This window comes from Chlamydotis macqueenii, chromosome 2 (assembly GCF_036417535.1).
Source record: "Chlamydotis macqueenii isolate bChlMac1 chromosome 2, bChlMac1.mat, whole genome shotgun sequence".
In the NCBI taxonomy this organism is placed as follows: Eukaryota; Metazoa; Chordata; class Aves; order Otidiformes; family Otididae; genus Chlamydotis; species Chlamydotis macqueenii.
Window position 1 is genome coordinate 94,211,377 of NC_141557.1, and position 19,432 is coordinate 94,230,808.

Sequence of the window (19,432 nt, forward strand, 5' to 3'; positions counted from 1 at the left end):
GGCTGAGTGGGACACCACACAGGATTTTCGAACTGACAAGTCGGTGACATTTTTCTTAGCATGGAAAAAGTAAAAGTAACTAGGATTCTGCCTTGCACCTCTGATGTAGAGTGCTTCCCTTGTTAGCACAAAAGCCTCAGCATCATATTCCAGAGGTCAGTTTTAGTACTGTTCAACATCTTTGGTCTTTTGGTGTTTTGTTTTGGTTTGGTTTTTTTTTGTTGCCTGTAAGACAATACTGTTTTCATACATAGTTTACTCACAACTGTGAAAAATCTGGTCTTTGAATATTGACAGATTTTCCAAATAAGAAGTGATTCATATTTCTAAAATCTCCTTTATTGCATGACAGGTATTGTGCAAAAAAAAAAGTAGTGAAATACAAAACACCTTTAAAAAGGTAAAGAAAGACACATGAAAAGAAGAGGTAAGAGGATGGCTTAGAAAAGTTTGAGTGTTGATAAACTCTTTTGAACACTACAGACTGTGAACATTGGATTCATTAGAAACCTAAGGAGTCTTCATAAAATCGAAAGCATACACATCTTACTCCTCCGGTCTCACCACCCAAAAGCTTACAGTAAATTCTAAAGTATTAGCAACATGTTACTGAGCTGGCACTCAATAATACTAATGATGCAATTTTCTTCTGGCTCGACACGTATCAAATATACTAATAAAATCTAGCAAATTAAACCTTGATGCACTAGATGTTATTAACCTTAATACAAAGGAGATAGTTCTCTTCAAAGTCTTGCTTCATTTATTTTTCATATTTCTGTATCTTACCATGGCTTATGCTGCCTCTTAAAGGAATGCTTTAATTTCAAGGACATTATATTTGCTTACAACCTTTGTATTAGAAACAGAAAGTTTAAACAGGTGAGAAACTTGAATCAATGAAATAAGAAGAGAAACGAAAGAAAGAATAAAGAAAGTTAGAAGAGATTGATTAATATTGCCCACATATGCTACAAAGGTCTATTTGAGTTTTAGGCACTTATTTGCTGCATATTTTCAAACTACGAATGAAAACTAGTGCATTTAGCTTCAAAGAACCAGATGCTCAAATATACCAAGCTAATAAAATAATTTTCTCTACTTCAAGTCAATGTGGTTTCCCGCACAATACCTGTCTGTACAAAATACCACAGTCTTCTTTCATTTTTGCTCCATTCATATCAGTATCAACCAGATTATGGACCACATTATCACTTTCAGCCAAGTATGAAAATTCAGAACAAAAACAAACAGGAAAAATAGTGGTCCAACAAATGTATTACATTCTAGAAGAATCCCCACAAAGACGTGCTTTCTTGCATCCTGGAAATCCATTGTGCCTGCAGGTTTCCTCTAGTCAATCCTCTATTCAATTGAAATGCCCATGCCATTTCCTTATATTTACAATACTTTTTGTCTTCTCCTAGCATATTTAATCAGGTCACATCACCATTGAAAAAAATCCTTTATTCTGTCTTAATTACCATAGCCTGGACTGTCATACTGCAGGACTTATTTCAATGACCCCATTCTATTTTGGCTACACATTTCAGAAAGATTAAGGCAATCCGGAGCAAGCCCAGAGAAAGGGTCAATGAGATTGGGGTGGGGGATGAAGAATAGACTTTGGAAGTAGAATTTAGAAGATCTTATCATGTTCAACCTATGAAAACAAGAGCATAGGACAGATCTCAGAAGGCATTAATGGTAGAAAAGACCACAAAAGTCTATAGGTAACTGAAAATGTTGGTGCAGAAACAAAAGGATACTGGCTTCTCATGAGCTAGCAGAAAAGGGAGGTTTTTTTAGCCTTTTCAGTAGGGTAAGATTATCAATAGTAGAATCATAGAATCATAGAATAGTTAGAGGTGGAAGGGACCTTTAAAGGCCATCTAGTCCAACCCCGCTGCAAGGAGCAGGGACATAGCAGGAGATGACACACAAAACCCTGAAGGTCACGTCCATTCCCATAGTCTTGAACAGTACCAGCTGGGATGTGTTTATGACCTGGCTCTCCTGAAATCTGGCCCTCTAAAACTCTTACTGGGCCCTTTCACTGTCATTTCATCTCTGCTCAGGCTAAAGTGGATGGTTTGCACCACATCATCACCTCTTGCCAGACACTGCCCATCCTCCCATACTCCCTGTTCTATTTACTTAGTTTCTTCTGCTCAACACCACTGCTGCAATGCTCCCACTGGCTCCACTCCCTCTGGTGTTTAACACATCACCCTGGCAGCCTGGAAGCTGAGCAGATGCCCTGCTTTTTGCCACAGAAATGTTTAAATTTTCAGCAGGGCAGCAATGACCCTGGTAACAAGCCTTTATATACTTCATGAACACAGCTAGCTGGCATCTGCCTCTGGCCAAGTGGGTTCTTGGTGCTGAAGGGAGCAAAAAAGGGAACAACCACTAACAAATATGGGATATTAACTGAGAATTTCAGCAAGACAACAAGTTGCAGAGGGCAGCAAAACAGAAGGAAAAAAAAGCAATGTTAGGACTACAGCATCTAGTGTGAGTGCTGTAAATAACCTTCTCATTAGAGAAAGAGAGAGCTGAAGGCATGTGCCATTGTTTGGCAACGTGCACGTTTTTGCTATGCTTGTAAGAAGACTGGATAAGCTACAGATAGTCTAGAATAATGTATAAAAGCAAATGGCATTGTTAGAGATAAGAAGGCAGCCGCAGTAATATTTGATGTAACAGGAACAGGAGATAATTCTCAGGCTACATCAAAACTGAGAGGAAAAAAAAAATGTAATGAAATTACTCAAAGACTGCAGAGTCACCTGCTCCCAAAGTTATCACTACCTGCAGATCATATCTGCTTCTGGAGAAAAAATAATGGAAGTTCCAGAATACATCACTATATTCAGGAGGTTAGAAGTTCACCAGTAGTTTAGAAATATATATATCCAAAATGTAAATAATATGCCATGAATTAGCTAGCCCCTGTTCACAATGATTAAAGCAATATAAGCAACACTAACAGCTATTCCCCTAGGTGGACTTTATAATAAAACCATTTCAGTAGACACCGGAGTCTAAAGTGCTAAAAATGACAGGATCATGGAGTGTGAGCAACTAAAACAGTACCAAAGAGTTGAGGAAACAGAGCAGTATGTAGAGTCAGAATTGACATATTTTTTGATGGGGAAAAAAGACCTACAATGCAAATGATGATTGTTTAAGTACTCAAGTCTACTGGTTAAAGCTGCAAGAAGGTTGGGCTCAGGTAGCAAATATAAGGTTGAGTGCAAAAGCTCTGCTTTTCAGCAGAGGTCACACCAGGAATTTCAGATTCGTTGAGACACAGATGCCAGCATGGAGCCCTTGGGAACGCTGTAGTGTCTCTTCAACAGCTTAATTATAACAACAGATGAAGTATTCAGATTGCTTTACAAGTGAAATTAATAAGATTCAAAATGGAGCTCAATACTGGGTTTGTTAATTTCACGGAAAGATTATTAGAGAGTACTTTAAAAGGTGAAGTAATAAATTATCTCTGTGCTTCTAAAAATACATATTAATTAGTCTTTCCCAGGGTTATGATGTTAAATATAACATAAGATACAAGCAGCATAGGTTAAATTTTCATTGGTCATGCATTTCTCAGTAGAGGATCCTTGAGTAAGTTTCAGATAGTGGAGCAAAACAGAAAGTGTCTGCAATCTTTAAAAAAATGAAACATAAGAAAAAATATCAGCTGAATCTTAGACAACATACATAACTCAAGATGGTATTCAAAGTTTCTTAACTTGGCTTGAAGCAAATTGAGCACGTCTTCAATGCTACATAACTTACACTGGGAAACAAGTGCATTGAGGTCAAAACAAAGCTGTCAAGCACAGCAGATGCCCACAGAGGATGGCAGAAATTACTTTTATGCTAAATATCTGGTCTTCCAAAAGCCTTACTTCAAATAAAAATCACCACCTAGGCCAGTAATGAAGCTGTCAGATTCCCCTGGAGCTGGCAAAGGGACTGCTAGGGATCCCAACAGGTACCACTCAGCAAACAGCTAAGGCAACAAGTGTTACCAGAAGAGTCACAGACCCGTGTCTCACTTCACTGCTTCCTAGGAAGCAACTGCAAATCCAGAACAGGGACAACACTGCATTTCTTCTACAAGTACTGGACAGCCTAGAGAGGGAAAAAAGCTTGCATATAAACCCTGAAAGAGACAAAGAGATGAAGAGAAGGGGAAAATAGAATTTGCGTTGGAGAAATTTCACTATTTTTATCAATAAGTTTTGTTCCAATTGAAATATCTCATTCACCAGCTCAGGTGCCCTGTCACAGGCTTCCCCGCAGACACAGAGGCCATCAGGTACCTGCCAAAATAGCAGCTGAGAAGGCAGCCAGGCTCTGTGCATTTAAAAACGTGAACTGACATGGTGGCCTGAATCCAAGTAAGCCTGTACCATTCTCCCTACTCTGAATGATATCTAGAGAGCAATGGAACACCAGAATCACTTTTAAACTTCTCCATTGCTTCTTTGTCACAGACACATTATAAAAGCAGATTCCTGAGGTTTTTTTTTCTGAATTGGGAAAGAAAAAAATTAAAGGTCATATCCACCCTTTTGCAGACCTCTTTGCAAAACACCTTCTAACCCATACAAATTAAACTGAGAATTGCCCAGAAGCATTTAATTCTTTGTATTCATAAACTACCAATCATGGCCTCCAGACTTTAATTTATTTTTCTGAAATATTTATTTCTTTCAATAAATGAAGCATTCCAGATTTGGCTTTCTTTGCAACAAAGATTACTCAAAGAGCATGACCATGAATGTACAAATTTTATTTACTGTAATCTCTTAATACAAACCATGCAGGTATAAAGCTGCATACCAGAAGAGTGACAGACAGCATTAGCAAATTCCTTTCTAAAAGCTTCAGTTTATCAAGTTAATGGTTAATGGATTTATTGAAACAGAGATGAAAGTCCAGGAGCAATGTTTCAAAGTAAAACAGACTGATTTCATTGGTTCTTAAACCACTCTCCTAACTCATTCAAAAAATAATAGTATCTGTTACCCTGTCCAGAAGCTTTTTACTACCTCACATAGGACTGCAAAGAGTAAGCCCACCTAGAGGGGGATTGACTCCTAGAAATAACTGTTCATAAAATGGAGTCCTTTGTCTCACTAGTTTTTTTCTTTTAGTGCTAACAAAAAAAATAGGTTCCTACAGTTGCCTAAAAGGCTAGGTGTGGCCAAGGAGAAAACAAGAAGCATCTGTACCAAAGCCATTGCTCTGTTGTCACTCAGTGCATAGCAGAATCGGGATATCAGCCAGCTCGCTGTGGGCACACTGGGATTGTTTTACTGCACACCTATGTAAAATCAATTCATGAACCATGAGGAAAACGATCACCTCTCTTGCCTATTACCAAGCTCTTCCAAAAAAGTTATCCATTATTCATAATTATCTTCTAATATTTCTCCCGTTTGCCACGTACAGTCACTCCAGTGAGCACTGTCTCCTTCTGCTAGACTTCAGGGACTGTGGAATTTCAGACTTGCTCTGGCCGCTGAGCAGCAGGATCAGGAAAAGCAGCATTTACAAATGGTGTTATAAAGCAAGCATGCAAAAAAAGACTGAACCACCCTAGTTTGGAACAAGATTTTCACATTGATAGGTACCATTAAGGAGGACAGGATGCAGCGCTCAGCTGTCACTCGTCCATACGGTCTCCCATCAATGACCTTTGCAAAAGACAAATCAATACCAAGCAGATACTGTATCTACTGTTTCTTACTGTGTAGGAAAGGTCAACCAATTTTCATGTATGTATCAGTTCTAACATTACTGTTTTCAGACACAGAACTGCTTCAGCTTGGGAATAAAGAAAAAATTCTTATCTTGTGAACAGCACCATTTCAGAAAGTGATAATTTTAAAAAAGACTTGGAATGGAAACTTATTTCATAAGCAAGGTACGATGCTTACACAAGAAAGGTAAAGCTTTACCTTGCTATCTTGAAACAACCTCTACAAATACAATGTAAATGAAATTATAAACAGCACTTATAAGACTGCTTCCTTAGCAAAATCAAGTACCACTTGTGTGTTTTACCACAGAAGCAAATATTCTTTTTAAATACTAAGCCGTTTACACTCATTTTGTGCATGTCTGCTCTACCTTTTTTCGTTCATATGCGCAAGCCACAGAGACTATTCTCCTCTTACAGTTCACTTGGATGGCATATTTTGAGAGAGGCCTTTATAGAAATACGTATTTTGGTTCTGTATTTAAATTTGATCCCATTTAGCTCAATGCCAAATCATTTTAGCTTCAGTGAGAAAGTTTCATAATACACATACTGCCACAGTCTAGGAGATGCCTGGTTCTGAAATCTTAGTGGAAATTTCTTGCTTTTTTTAAAAACATATATTTGAATTCCCAAAGTATGCTTAAGTTTAACATTTCATAGCACCTGAAAGTTCAAGGATGAACATCAAAACTCTTAAATTCAACAATGCTGTGTTTAAATGAAAAGGACATCCTGTTGTATATCTTAAACACACCACAAACACAAAACCACACTAAAACTTCAGTCTGGCCTTGGTTAGAAGACACTGGTGCACTATTTGATATTGCAGGTGTAAGATCTACAAGGACAATATTTCAAAATATTCACAAAGCTGGTATTTTAAAATGCTTCATATGGGAAAAGGGTTCTTTAATGCTCAATGTAACGAATTTCTCAGTTGCATTATCTCTGCAGCATCACAAGATGATACTAGACTCATGTTCTCCAGTTGTATGGAAGTGGAGCAATGGCAAATCCATACACCTGTAAGCAAAGTCATAAAAAGGACCTATAATCTTTTGATGCATACATTTAATACATTTAGGTTGGGTTTATTACAGTTCTTGCTTCCTCTTCTCAGTGTCACTCATGGGTAATGTAGAGATGCACACAATGTTAAAAATCTCTCAGCAGTTCATTTCAAATAAAGAGTAGCAATGTTTTTAAGAATAAAATAGTTATTTTTATTCTTACTGTACTTGACTTGGTCAAGAGGCAAGCTGTTCTGATTATTGTAACATCAATCAGTCTGATATTGAAAACATCAATTGAATCAAATATTTAATTATTTATATTTTTTTTCTTGCAAGCCCATCTTCTAAGAATGGTTTCTGTCTGTCAAGCAAATACGAAGGCAAAACCAAATAATACAGCCTTGTACTGTGGAACCGTGTACACCTCCAGATTAGGAAAATCTGTTCTGATGCTGCCATCACCAATATTGACAAATAAAAATCAGAAATTAAGCTCTGTGTTTATTTTTAATTAGTTGCTTGTGTCATCTCATCAGAAAATTAATTTAAAAAAAATTATATTGTCTTGGAGTCAAACACTGAAAAAAGCCATACTTCTGGCTGCAGACATGTGCCAAAAGTAGAATTATAAGCAAGCAATTCATTTTAAGATTTCTGAAACTACCTGCTGAATTATTCTTTCACTGAGGAAATCCAGTCTATGCACTGTGATGCAGGACAGAGTTGCCTGTCTCCCTGTCTTGTCATATTGGTTATTTTGATTAGCTGCAATGGCATGGAAGTATAGATTTTTAATATATTTTTATTGCCTTTTAGATAGTTGACTTACTAACAGTGTTTTCGGGGCATTTTTTTTTTCCTGATTTTTTAAGACTATGCCTTTTTGATGACTACACTTTTTAGATTTTTATTGGGGAATAACACCTGAATTTCTATAGGGATAGATGGCAAATTCTATTAGGTGCAATACTGAAAATGTTCATTTGGATGCAGAGGGCTTTTTTTTTTTTCAGGAAAAACACAACAAAACACAACACAAACACTGGTATGATTCTTGTCATCTCCTATCCTGCTCTTATAAAAGTCACACTTTTTTTTAAAGAACAATCCAAAGTAAAAAAAAAGCTGAAGATGTCAGCTCTTTTGAAGCAATCTATATAAGTTAGATGGTGGAAGTCTATCTCCTTACTCCCTAACAGTGAAGAATACAGAATACAATAGTAATTATTCTAGAAACAGCTACACTTTCTACCATGCCTTCATAAGAAGCACGATTAAAGGGCAACATTGAAATATCACTGAGAGTGAATGGAAACCAGAACGCTAATGCTGCATGTGAGCACACAGGTATGCTCAGGAGAATCCGCAGGGCTGTAGGCACTGCTGTACCTGGCTATATGTGTCTGCTTTTGAAAACAGATATTCCTCATAGATAGTTGCTTTCGTTTCATGTGGTCCTATGTTACCAGGTTGCCATCCTGCACAGCGTAAGACAGTGTAGTGGAAGAAGTAAAAATAAATACATTCTCCAGAAGTTGGTGGTGAGTAGGGGGAAAAAAATTATAACCAGCTAGAAAACTTGGGGTTTTACACCCTTACAAAAGTACAGTCAGAGAAAATGCAGCAGAAAGGTGTAAGGTAGATTTTCCTTTTTACAACTATGAACATTACAATGCTATAATTCCATTGCTATTGATCTGAATTCTGTGATGTGTTTTGGAGAAATCTTTGCTCTTAAGGAAGATGATAATACTAAGAGGAATCCATGACACTTCTTTCCCTGCACAAAGAATGCCATTAAAAGCAGGCAAATAAGCTCAAAGCATACATATTCTTCAATAAAGACATGTTTTATAAAACAACAAGAATTTCCTAAACAAAACCCTAAAATCAGTAACCTAAGTTCTATATTTCTTCATGGTGTAAACTAATGGCAAGATGCATATTTTCAGCACATGCTATCCTGAATTTATTTAGAGATTCAGTTCACTTTCTAGCCCATACTCAGAAGCTCCAACACTCAATTTTACCATTTCTTTTTGCTCTTAAAAATTACACTAAAACCAATTTTAAAGGTATTTTATTACTCCAACAGAAGTAAGTACCAGCTGTAAAACAATGTACACATTCCCATAAGGGTTTTATAAATTCTCACAAGCCATTGCATGTTTCTTAATTTCGTCTGAATTTTAACCATGTCCTTGCACTTAGTTCCACTGTACTATCTTACCATACCATCTTACTAATAATCACTTTTGAGATTCCAGCTTCTCTATCTTAATTAAGAAACTATGGACTTCTATTACAGCACTAATTTAACTACAGGACTTTAAGAATTGGGGCATCTGGGAGAAAAAGTACTGACTTTGTCCAACAGTTGACTGTCCAAGTACCTTGTGCTTTAAAAGTGAGGTATTTTCTTTAGATGCGACAGATGACTCTCAGAAAATGACATCACAACATAGTCATCAAAACAGCACAGGTCTAATGAAAATGAAAACTATGAAGTACATAATACAACATCTGAAAGAAAGATTATTCTACCTGTATCGGACATGCTCGATTGTATCATATGTCAGCTTGCTGCTCATGTTCTGACTATGAGGGTTGCCTAGGAGACAACAGAGATATAGAAGTTAATCATTAATCACAATTTTGCTATTAATTTTTTCTTTTATCAAAGTATTACACCAAGACAGTCTGAAAAGATGACAAAGAAAGATTTAACGTATACTTCACAGCAATGCCCTGAAGCTCCTTAGAGCAGTTAGTCAAGAAAAGGGACATATAACACAAGAAAGCAATTATAACAGACCTTGAAACTTCAGCCAGATTTCTCACTAATAGTTAGGCAGTTCTCTTTCTTAAAAAGAAAATGCAACTGCATATGCACAAATGTACTAGGAGAAACTACAGATAGAATGCACATTCATAAATTTGTGCACTAGTTAAGAAGCAATATAGAAGAGATGGAATCTGCAGGTAACTGACATTCATGACTCGACACCAGGACTAACCCTGGGTTTTCTACTGTCTGAAATTCAAGTAGCTCATGGAAATATAAATTTTAGTGCAAAATTAGTAGCCACCTTAGCACAGCTCAGCATAGGCATGTATTAACAACTAAGACAGCACATAAGAAGGCATGAATTTATCTTCTTGAGCAAAAAAGATTACAGCAATATCCTCACAGGCACAGCACACTTTCATATTAGTAAATGCTTAAAGAACGCGCCTAAAAAGTTTGGATAGAGAACAAGAAAAAAATTGCTATATTAATACAGTTTATGAATACAGTTTTTGCAGTAGATTGCAATATTAGCTACTCTCTTTTTAAAATTTCAAAATTTTTTGAAATTTTGAACCCTACTGAAAGCTATTGACGAAGGTGTTAAAAGGAATAATAAATTTAGAGCTCAAACCCAAAATCTAATACCTAGACTTTTCATGTCTGATGTTGCATTTCTCTAATTTCCAATTCAAATATTCTCGATTTAGAAGTGAGAATCTCTTACACATACACATACAACATACATACACATTCAACAGCTAAATTGCAGTTCTTTGAGCCTGTGGATTATCATCAAGAAAAAAAAAGCTGCAAGTCAAATTCCCCCTACACTCACATCTGTATCTGTTAAAAGAACTCTTTATACAACAGTTACTGTCCTCAGAGTATCAGAGATGTAACAGAAAAAAAGATTTGCCCATACTAGAGCTCTTATCATTTTGGATGAAAGCAGTATTAAAAAAAGATACAATTTGTTCTCCCATAGCATTATAGGTACTATGCAAATCTGCTCCAGAGCAGCAGCACTACTGTTTCTTTTCACAAGCACTCAATTGATTCATAAATTTAATTTTTTTTTTCTGCCACAGATGGTAGTTATTATAAGGGTTGAGCCCAATGTTGTTTGAAATAACTAAGATCAGAGTGCATACATTTCACTTTACAATGGCTGTAGTGACACAACATTAATTTTAATATCACTGACATGCACTTGAATAGGAGGTTTTGAATGCAATCAAATCAATATATCCTTTTTTAACAGAAAAAAAAAAACCCTATCCCTATCAAGAACAACATCTATTTCATAGTGGAACTTAAATCCATGCTCTGGATCCTGACCTCTCCAGCATTCAGGAAACAAAAGAGGAGGAAATGACACATACAATGGCACATTGAAAATGAAAACTACCCAGAACTCTCAAGTGGCTCGCCCAGGTGATAAGCACAAGTGTATCAGTGCTTGACTGAACGCTGTTTTCTTTTAAAGCAGTGGTACCTCGTTCCCAAGTGAGGAATCACTTTGCTCTGTGTATCAGGCAGCACAAGAAAGTCACAAAACTAGAAAGGAGGCATAGCCCACAGATAGTAACACACAATAAGAAATTTTGATTACTTCAGTGGGACTACTCAGAGCATATATAGATAATACTGTACAATATATTTTTTTTTCTGGTTGAGCATGAATCACTCTAATGTAAATTGTCTCACACCGTAACAATACTCCCTAAACAATGGATGTTGCTGCCTTTGTATAAAAGCACATTCAATGTGTGGCTCTTGGCTAGGTAATAATGTTTGAAAGAGATGAAAGGTGTAAGTGGGGGACCTGGGGACCAAGTACTTCTAGGTGGCGCTGAAGTGCCCACGTCCACAGCTGCAATACCTAAATCTCCACCCAGATATTGCACAATCCTGTAGATATTTTTATTCACATTCTTAGGTGCAAGATTGCTTTGGCAATACACATCCTTTTTTCTGAGTGTGCACTTAAGTCTAATAGTCTGGGAGAGGTATAGCACCCATTCCCCGTCTGAATTCACTTGGGATTTTGGACCTAATCCTTCTTCTAAATAAAATGCTTATACACTGTATAAGCTCCCTGTCATAACTCTTGCTGAGAAGAGGGGTGGTTCTGGACTCTAGTCCTAGCATAAGAAATTGATTTTGCATTTTGTGTGGAAAAAAACAAACAGTGTGAAGAGTGCTCAGAGCCACATTGTATTTTTTTATCCTCAGCATGGTGCCCTAACCCCTGGCAATAGTCATGCTCCCTTTGATTTTTCCTTTTCACCAACACAAACATGTTCTTGGCCACCAAAGATTAAAGCTAGGGGTGACACAAAGGGATTATGAGTCCTTTGTAAAATCACTGGTCTTCCAACTACTGTATATCAGAGTTTAAAAACCCACAGAAGTACTCTTCCAGAAACTCAAGAGGAACAGCATTGATCTATTTAGATGGAAACTCGAGAAGACTTATGGGAATGCTGTTTTGTACTTACCATAAACATTTTTTCTAAGGTCATCAGTAAAAGCTTTAAGAAGACTCTCTGGAAAAAGTGTTGAACCGGCATGGTCAAGGTAAGTAATCCCTAAAATAAAACCAAAATTACTAGATTTAATTTTTACAATATTTAATTCCATTTTCTCCCACAGACTACATTGTGAAGTGCACCATTCAAACACCTCTAGTGCAGTACGCTACACAAAAAGTCAATTTCCCTAAAATTCCTGGTGCATGATATATCTCTGCCTGACTTACAGGTCTCTATGGCTCTCGAAAAACACTTCTCAAATATGTTCCAATAAGCAGGCAATATTCACAGTAAGGCCTCTTTCGTTCACTAGCAGGAAAAAAAAAAAAAAAAAAAAAAAAAGGAGAATATAATAAAAGCCAAATATTTTTCCTGCATCTTTATAATTTTTAAATAAATCAAAAATATTTTAAGAGAGGCTTCCTTTCATGTTTAGATTACACATTCTTTGGAGGAAAAACATCTTTTTGTTCTGCCTGTACAAGACCGAGCAAGCCGGTATCTTCAGCCACAGTACCTTGTTAGTCCTAGGCACTACTTATTACGAAAACTACTTAACATAGAATAATAATAATTATTAATAGTAACAACCATATTAGTGTTGCCTCCTTGCTGACAGATAAAGTAACTCTCTTAAGAACTAACAAGGCCTAAATCATGCTTGAAGCCCAAAGACAGGACTAGTTTAAGTTTTAATGCATTTAAATATTTCTTGCCACTCTGCTGCACTTAACATTCAATTCATTTCAAAAATCTCCTTTTATATTATTAAGCTATTGCAAAACTTTTAAATAAAAGCTTATTGGAAAGGAAGGCTTTTTCTTGTTTGGCCATTTCAGATTTCTTAATCTTTAGCAATTATTCTTCCATTTCTCCAGTGTGTTTCATGCCCTTTATTAGTTTTTTTCATTTCACTTACCTTAAGTATTTCAACCTATTTCAAATTTTGATAATGATGAATATGATTAAGATTCAAATTTATTAAGTAATTTAAAGGCCTTCCCTTGCCACAGGGATTTAAAACTGAGTTAAGCTTTAAATGAGAAGCCTTGACACTTGGAAATACATATAATTATACATTATGTTGCTGTAGCGGTGATCCAGTGGGTAAAGATGAGAGGCAGTGCTAATGATAAAACCAATCTGGATACCCATCCCTTCTCTTATTTTCAGAAGAGAAAAGCCCTCTCCTGCCTTAAGATTTCCCCACTTCCAGCAAAAGCAGAATTTTTAATGATGAACTGAAGTTAATCAAGTGTTTTGAGGTGCTTTGAGGAGTGGAGCGTGGAAAAAACCTGGATCGATTTATTAGATGTACAGACTTTTTACTTTTTTTTAAAAATCCCAGAAAGTTTCTCCCAAGCAGTATGAAGCAGCACATACAAGTACACGGGGGTCAAAATGCATACGGGAGTCTGGCCAGCCCAGTTTCTGACAGAAGAGGTTACAGCTGCTCGGCTCACCCCCAAAACACAGGGAGTTTGTAGGGAGGGAGGCATGCTGAGTCACGGCAGGAGACAGCCAGGCCCCTACCCGGCACGGTGGCATGGCCTCTGCCAGCAAGGGGACACCAGCAAGGGTACAATAACTTTCCTTCCCACAGGCCATACGCTCACCGTGGCTGCCCTGAGACCCAGGCCTGCTGCATGGCTGGCAGCTTGGCACCAAATGCCTCCTCCCGGGGGTGGAGTTGAAGCAGGGAGTAACAGCCACCACCACCAATGCCGGGGCCCAGCTTGATGGCAGCAGTCAGGGTGATGAAGAACCCACGGTCAGTGGCTACAGCTGGGAGAGCTGTGAAAAGTAGCCCTAGAGTTGAGAAGGGGAAGAGGCAGCCCTGAGCCAGAAACATGAGGGAAGGACTGCCGTCCTGGAGGTGATCATCCCAGCCAACACTCTTCTCTCAACAAAGCCTGCACAGAGACGCCATTTGGCTCATTAGCTCTTATGGGCACCACAAGCACAGCCTAGTGATGCTCCTCTGGAGGCAGACAACTGCCGCCTTTGGATCCTTCCAGCCCTAAGGAGGCTGATAGCACCAAAGTGATAACGCAACCCTACAGCATGACCAAAAACCAGGGAACTGGCTGAGGTTCCTCAAACAGAAACCATCCACCAACAAGGGGATGGGCGCTTTCTGTCCTGACTGACACTACTGTGAGGTAATGTGGACTAAAAGGTCTCTAGGTAAAGGCTCCCTAAGTGTTTTTTAAAATTTGATTCATTATATAGCTCATTACAATGTACAATATTATGGTTCTGTGAAACGGGTAAAAAAAAACAGATGGCTATTTTTTAAGTTCCTCCTCTGCGTATATTAGTTCGAAAATGTAGGAGGACATTTGGCTGAGGAAGGAAAAATTATTAATTCTTAAACTTTTCTTTTATCTTTAATGCTGCTGTTTAACTGAAAAGAGAGAACAACATTTAATACTCTCAACTGCCCAAAAAAAGAAATAGGCTCTCTCATCATTTGAGACTGCACAGAAACAAATATCTTTGCTGCTATTGCACTTTTATGCTGTAGTATTTTTTCTTCCTCTATTATTTCAGTAAAACTATATTTTTAGAGGAAATAAAAAAAGATGTGGCACATGCATAACATCAGCAAAGAAAAGCACATTAATTACTTTCATTGCGTTTTTCTCCTGGTTTAATAACATTTGCTATTTCAACTTTATTGAACACACATTAACCAAAGAGATTTGTCAGTATATACAGAGTAATATAGTTCCGTCTGTTTCACTGTTGTATTTAGTATATAGGCTGTCAGCACTACGAAATTATACTGTTTATGGAAAGTAATAGGAGAAAGAAAATATACTATGATCAATCAAAAGAAAATTAAAATGCAATATCTATCAGGACATGGTTTCATTGCTTCAGGAAAATGTAAAATTAACTTTTAGCTTAATTTACATACTATTACATTTGGAATGTGTAACTGACTTCTGTTGATCTAATAATATACCAACTATTTGATAAAATTACACTTCAGAAGTAGGTTTTTTATAGAAATATCAACAGCCCTTCAATGTGTTGGCATTAGCTATGGGAAGTTATTCAGCAAGAGTATCAGTTCATAAGCTGCTATATTTACATGGTAATATTCTTGCAAATTAATTTTACATGGGGAACTCTTTGGGAACCAATGTGAGCCAGTCTGTCCTGCTCTGTGTTCCTTCTCTGCTACAGTTCACCTCTTGATAAAGCATCTGCCATCTCTGCGTGCCTGCCTTGGCTCTTTGTAAAACTTCATGAGTGCACATGCATATACAGCCTCAAAAACACCAGGGGACCATTCAGTTTAACTGAACATTCCTATCTTTTAAATGAAAAAAAGATAATGATAATTTAATTTGGAGCATTTTAAAATTAAAGTTTAAAAGCAGGGAAGAACACTGGACATATTCTGACCACCTGCAAAACAAGGCAAAAGGAAACTATGCAGATTAACCTTCTGGAGCCAAAACACCTGCTTCTGACAAAAGCATGCTTTCCTAAAAGGTGATTCTGTCTCACTATGAATAAAGTTAAAGGCATCATGTGAGGAACTGAGAGTAGAATAAGGAGGTTATGTCTTTACTAAATAATTTAGTAATTATTAGGCTATGTATATGCTTACCACTCAGAGGACAGTCTAGAGGGAGAGGAGCACAGGGAGACCCCAGATGCACTCCCTACAATGGTCTACTGGCACATGGAGAGTAAACTTCCTCCTCTTTCACACCCCACCCGTAAACCCATGCCTCATCACCCAGCTCCTATCTGGCTAAATTATTACTACTTTGGTATTATGTAATCTGCTCTTTTAATCCCTCAAATTGTTCTTGGTGCTCTACATTTCTGAACTTTGACCAAGTATCACTTCCAAAAATAACCAGTTTACCTACATTGCGTGTGGCTGCACCATGTCCATCTCCTTAACCTTTTGCCGTCCTGTGATTCTACCATGGTCACCAAAACAAGCCAACCTGTGTTGTGGCTTCACAGATTATTTCTCACAGCCCTGGCACTTCAAAGTCCCTGCACTCCAGCTGATTACAGGCTGCCACTTACATTGCCAAAAGTTTCATAATGAAGAATGAAATGGGTAGTTACAAGGCCGCAGTTCTACAAACTCGTGAATTTTGATTGGCAGATATAATTGCAATTGAGTGGAGTTATATACACAATGTTACTTGGAAAGTAGATACAGCCAATGCCCTGGGGAGACGGTATATATCTTATGTGTAGCAATATTAACAAAATCAGTATGAAACAGATTATATGGAAAAAAGCTAAAGGCAAAATAGAGCATTATCTGTCAAAAGATAAATACGAGAGATTTTCATACACCAAAACAAAAGCAAGAAAAACCAAGAGACAAAATAGTGAGGAAAGGCCTCTGCAGGGGCTGTAGATTAGTGTGATTATCATTTGGACACTGATGTTTTAACAGGTAGTATCACATCAGGTACCTCAGATTATTTTAGTAATCTAAGGCAGCACCCTCTTTCCATTGACTACATAATAACTTAGGTCCTGCCAGGGATGCTCCTAAATTAAATGTCAAAAGTAGCTTCAACTATGTAATACATATAACCTTTATAAAAGTGTCTAAAAACTCACAATGATACAGGACATGATATGCCCACACACTGTATAGACAGATAGACAGATAAAGGCCTCCAAAACTATTAATAAAGTACATTAAAATTTTAAAAAGTAAAAAAAATCCTACTAATAAGGCTTAAGATTCGCTTTTGCTGGGTATTTTCTGGATTAAACGTTTAGTGAATATTGTTCTCTGTACTTTCAGTTCCCGTTTGACGTCAACTCAGACAAAAGTCATCAAAAGCAGTGTATGTTTTCTGAATAACAACGTGAACACTCCTGCTCTGCTGAAGTTTTGATTCCCTTGCTTAGGGCCCAGGAGATGTTCAAAAGACCAGAAAAGCATAGGGCTTGAGGCAGAAGGCCATGGATACCAAAAGCCTGAACAGTCACCGCACAGTTAAAGGAGACACTGTTCCTCAGCATGATTTATCTTAATTGCTACAGGCCTGGTGAAGTAACGCAGCAGTCAGCCCACAGACATGGGACATGTTCTGCTTCCCTCTACTAGTTCATCGAGTTCATCAATTTGAGTAATCAGAGCTCGACCTGACTGCCAAATGCTGATCCACACTGGACTGCGAGCAACCTGGATAACGGCATCAATATTTTAAGGGCCGCTAACCAGTTACTGTGTTTGGTGGGAAACTGGTGTTTAATTTATGTATTTTAGTGTTTGACTTGACAGACTGAAAGCATGAAATATGCAATTACATTTATCCATAATAAGTTCCCATTATTTTTCTCCACGTGCTATTGGCTTGCATTGTTTGTTCTCATTGCATTATTACCTACAGCAAAGCAGCCAGAACATTAAAACAGCTTACAGTCAATAACATACACCCTCTTCGCTTGCTGTACTCCTCAGCAGGGACCATACCAGCTCCACAAACGCTATTTAGGTAGCTAGGGTTATTCCAATAAGCACTGGCACTACTCTGTGTACTCAGAGCTTACAGTTTACAGCTTGCTGGTATCGAGGTCTATGTGAGTGTTAAAGAAAACAAGGATTTCACATTAAGAAGTCACATCCAACCCTATTAAATGCATCTTTCACAGCTGCAGGAAAAAAAAAAAATTACATGCTATCAAACTTCATCAATTGCCAACTCCTGTGCCAAATGAGACCGCAGTAAAGGGATCAATCAGCACCCGCCTTCGTCCGTTTGGCCTACCTCTAGTGCTCACTTTTTCCTCACTGGTGCATGATTAAATAGTGACTGCAGTCAGTGATGTTACTTCCACAGACACCTTTAATGGGCTATGTGAGACCAGCTGAATCCTTACTTGAGGGAATGAATCAGAGGTACCTCAGTTACATGCGAATAACATACTGCAGTTGATCATCTTGTCATCTTTGGATGAAATATAAATCACAAGTGATTCATATTTATGTAAGTCTTCAAACAAGTGCAGCTCACCCAAACCAAAAGTAGCTTTCACACCTCCCTAGCAAAGATACTAACATCATTCAGTCTCTTTTTTTTTTTCTTTCTCTCTGATGCAACTGATCAAATGAAAGAAGATTTGAAAGAGAACATATTCTCCATTATTTTAGTACTGGAAAATGCTTTGGTTGGTTTTGCCTAAATTCTCACAGAAACATTCACTTTTGTGTAGGAGAGATGCAATCAGAACTTCCACCGGAAATGAAAACATGAAGCTAAAAAGGAATGTTTAAGGAACTTTAATAATAATAATTTGTAATAGCAGTCATTAGCTAAACATTCTAGTAGCATTATCACGCTCTACTTTTCTTCCCATTCTTCCCATAAAATAGCCACATGTCAAGATAATGTTTGAAACTGACTTTTCTAGTCAGTTCTATTTCTTGCTCTGTGACCTGAATTAATTGTATTTATATAAAATCTAGGATAAATTAGTGACTCTAAATACTCCCTGCCAAATACATCAAACGAAATGTGGAATGACACATAGAAGGCATATAAATTATTTTATACTTTTCCAAAATCACTAGAAGAAGACAAACTAAGTTCAAAATAACAGAAAACCAAAAAATAACCAATTTTATCTCCCTTTTTCCTTAAAACTCCTTTTGTTACACAGAAAAATCCCTATGGCTTTTGGGAGCTACAGCCTTGGGTTGAATATGCAACCACAGCAATACTTAAACACTGGCATGAGAATTGGCTCATGCAATGAACACTGAATGACAGACTGCAAAAATCGGTTATCACAACTGCTGAGGTCCTACAGAAGTACTTCCCAGCTGGCATTTCTTCCCCATGACAAGACTACTTTGGCAAATGCAACGGTACCTCCCTCTGCTGGCTTGTTCTGGCAAAGAGAAGAGGCTGATACTGCAAACCAGTAGTGAAGTTACTCTCCAGTGGCAGTTCTTCACACGAGGTTCCCCAAGACAATTACAGCCTTTGATTTATTTATATCATCCAGCAAACAGTCTGTTGCCAGGAACAGATAGTGAGGATCAACTTCAGAAATACAAGCATAAGAGAAGTGTAGGTTTCCCTTCAGCATAAATTTGGACTTTCAGATATTCCAAACACGTAAAACCAAATAACTACACATTACCAAGAGGAACTGTACGTAAATTCAAAGATGGTGAAACGCAGGAGGTGAGGACTGTTGACCAGAACCCCACTGTTGTAAGACTAAGAGGTCTGGGAAGATTGTCGTGGCCCACAGTGGGTAGTCTTTTGCTATAGCAGGTAACTACACTCATCAATCAAGC

At 37.6% G+C, this 19,432-nt stretch overlaps 1 protein-coding gene across 1 annotated transcript in view; it reads right to left on the reverse strand.

Annotated features, from left to right (window-relative positions):
- MOCOS (molybdenum cofactor sulfurase) overlaps positions 1 to 19,432 on the reverse strand; it is a 226,411-nt gene that overhangs the window by 188,177 nt on the left and 18,802 nt on the right. Inside the window, exons 2-3 of the mRNA XM_086742084.1 lie at positions 12,091 to 12,180; positions 9,343 to 9,409 (exon numbers count right to left, since the gene is read on the reverse strand). Of these exons, the coding sequence (XP_086598210.1) occupies positions 9,343 to 9,409; positions 12,091 to 12,180 (157 nt within the window). The remainder of the gene's footprint in view (positions 1 to 9,342; positions 9,410 to 12,090; positions 12,181 to 19,432) is intronic.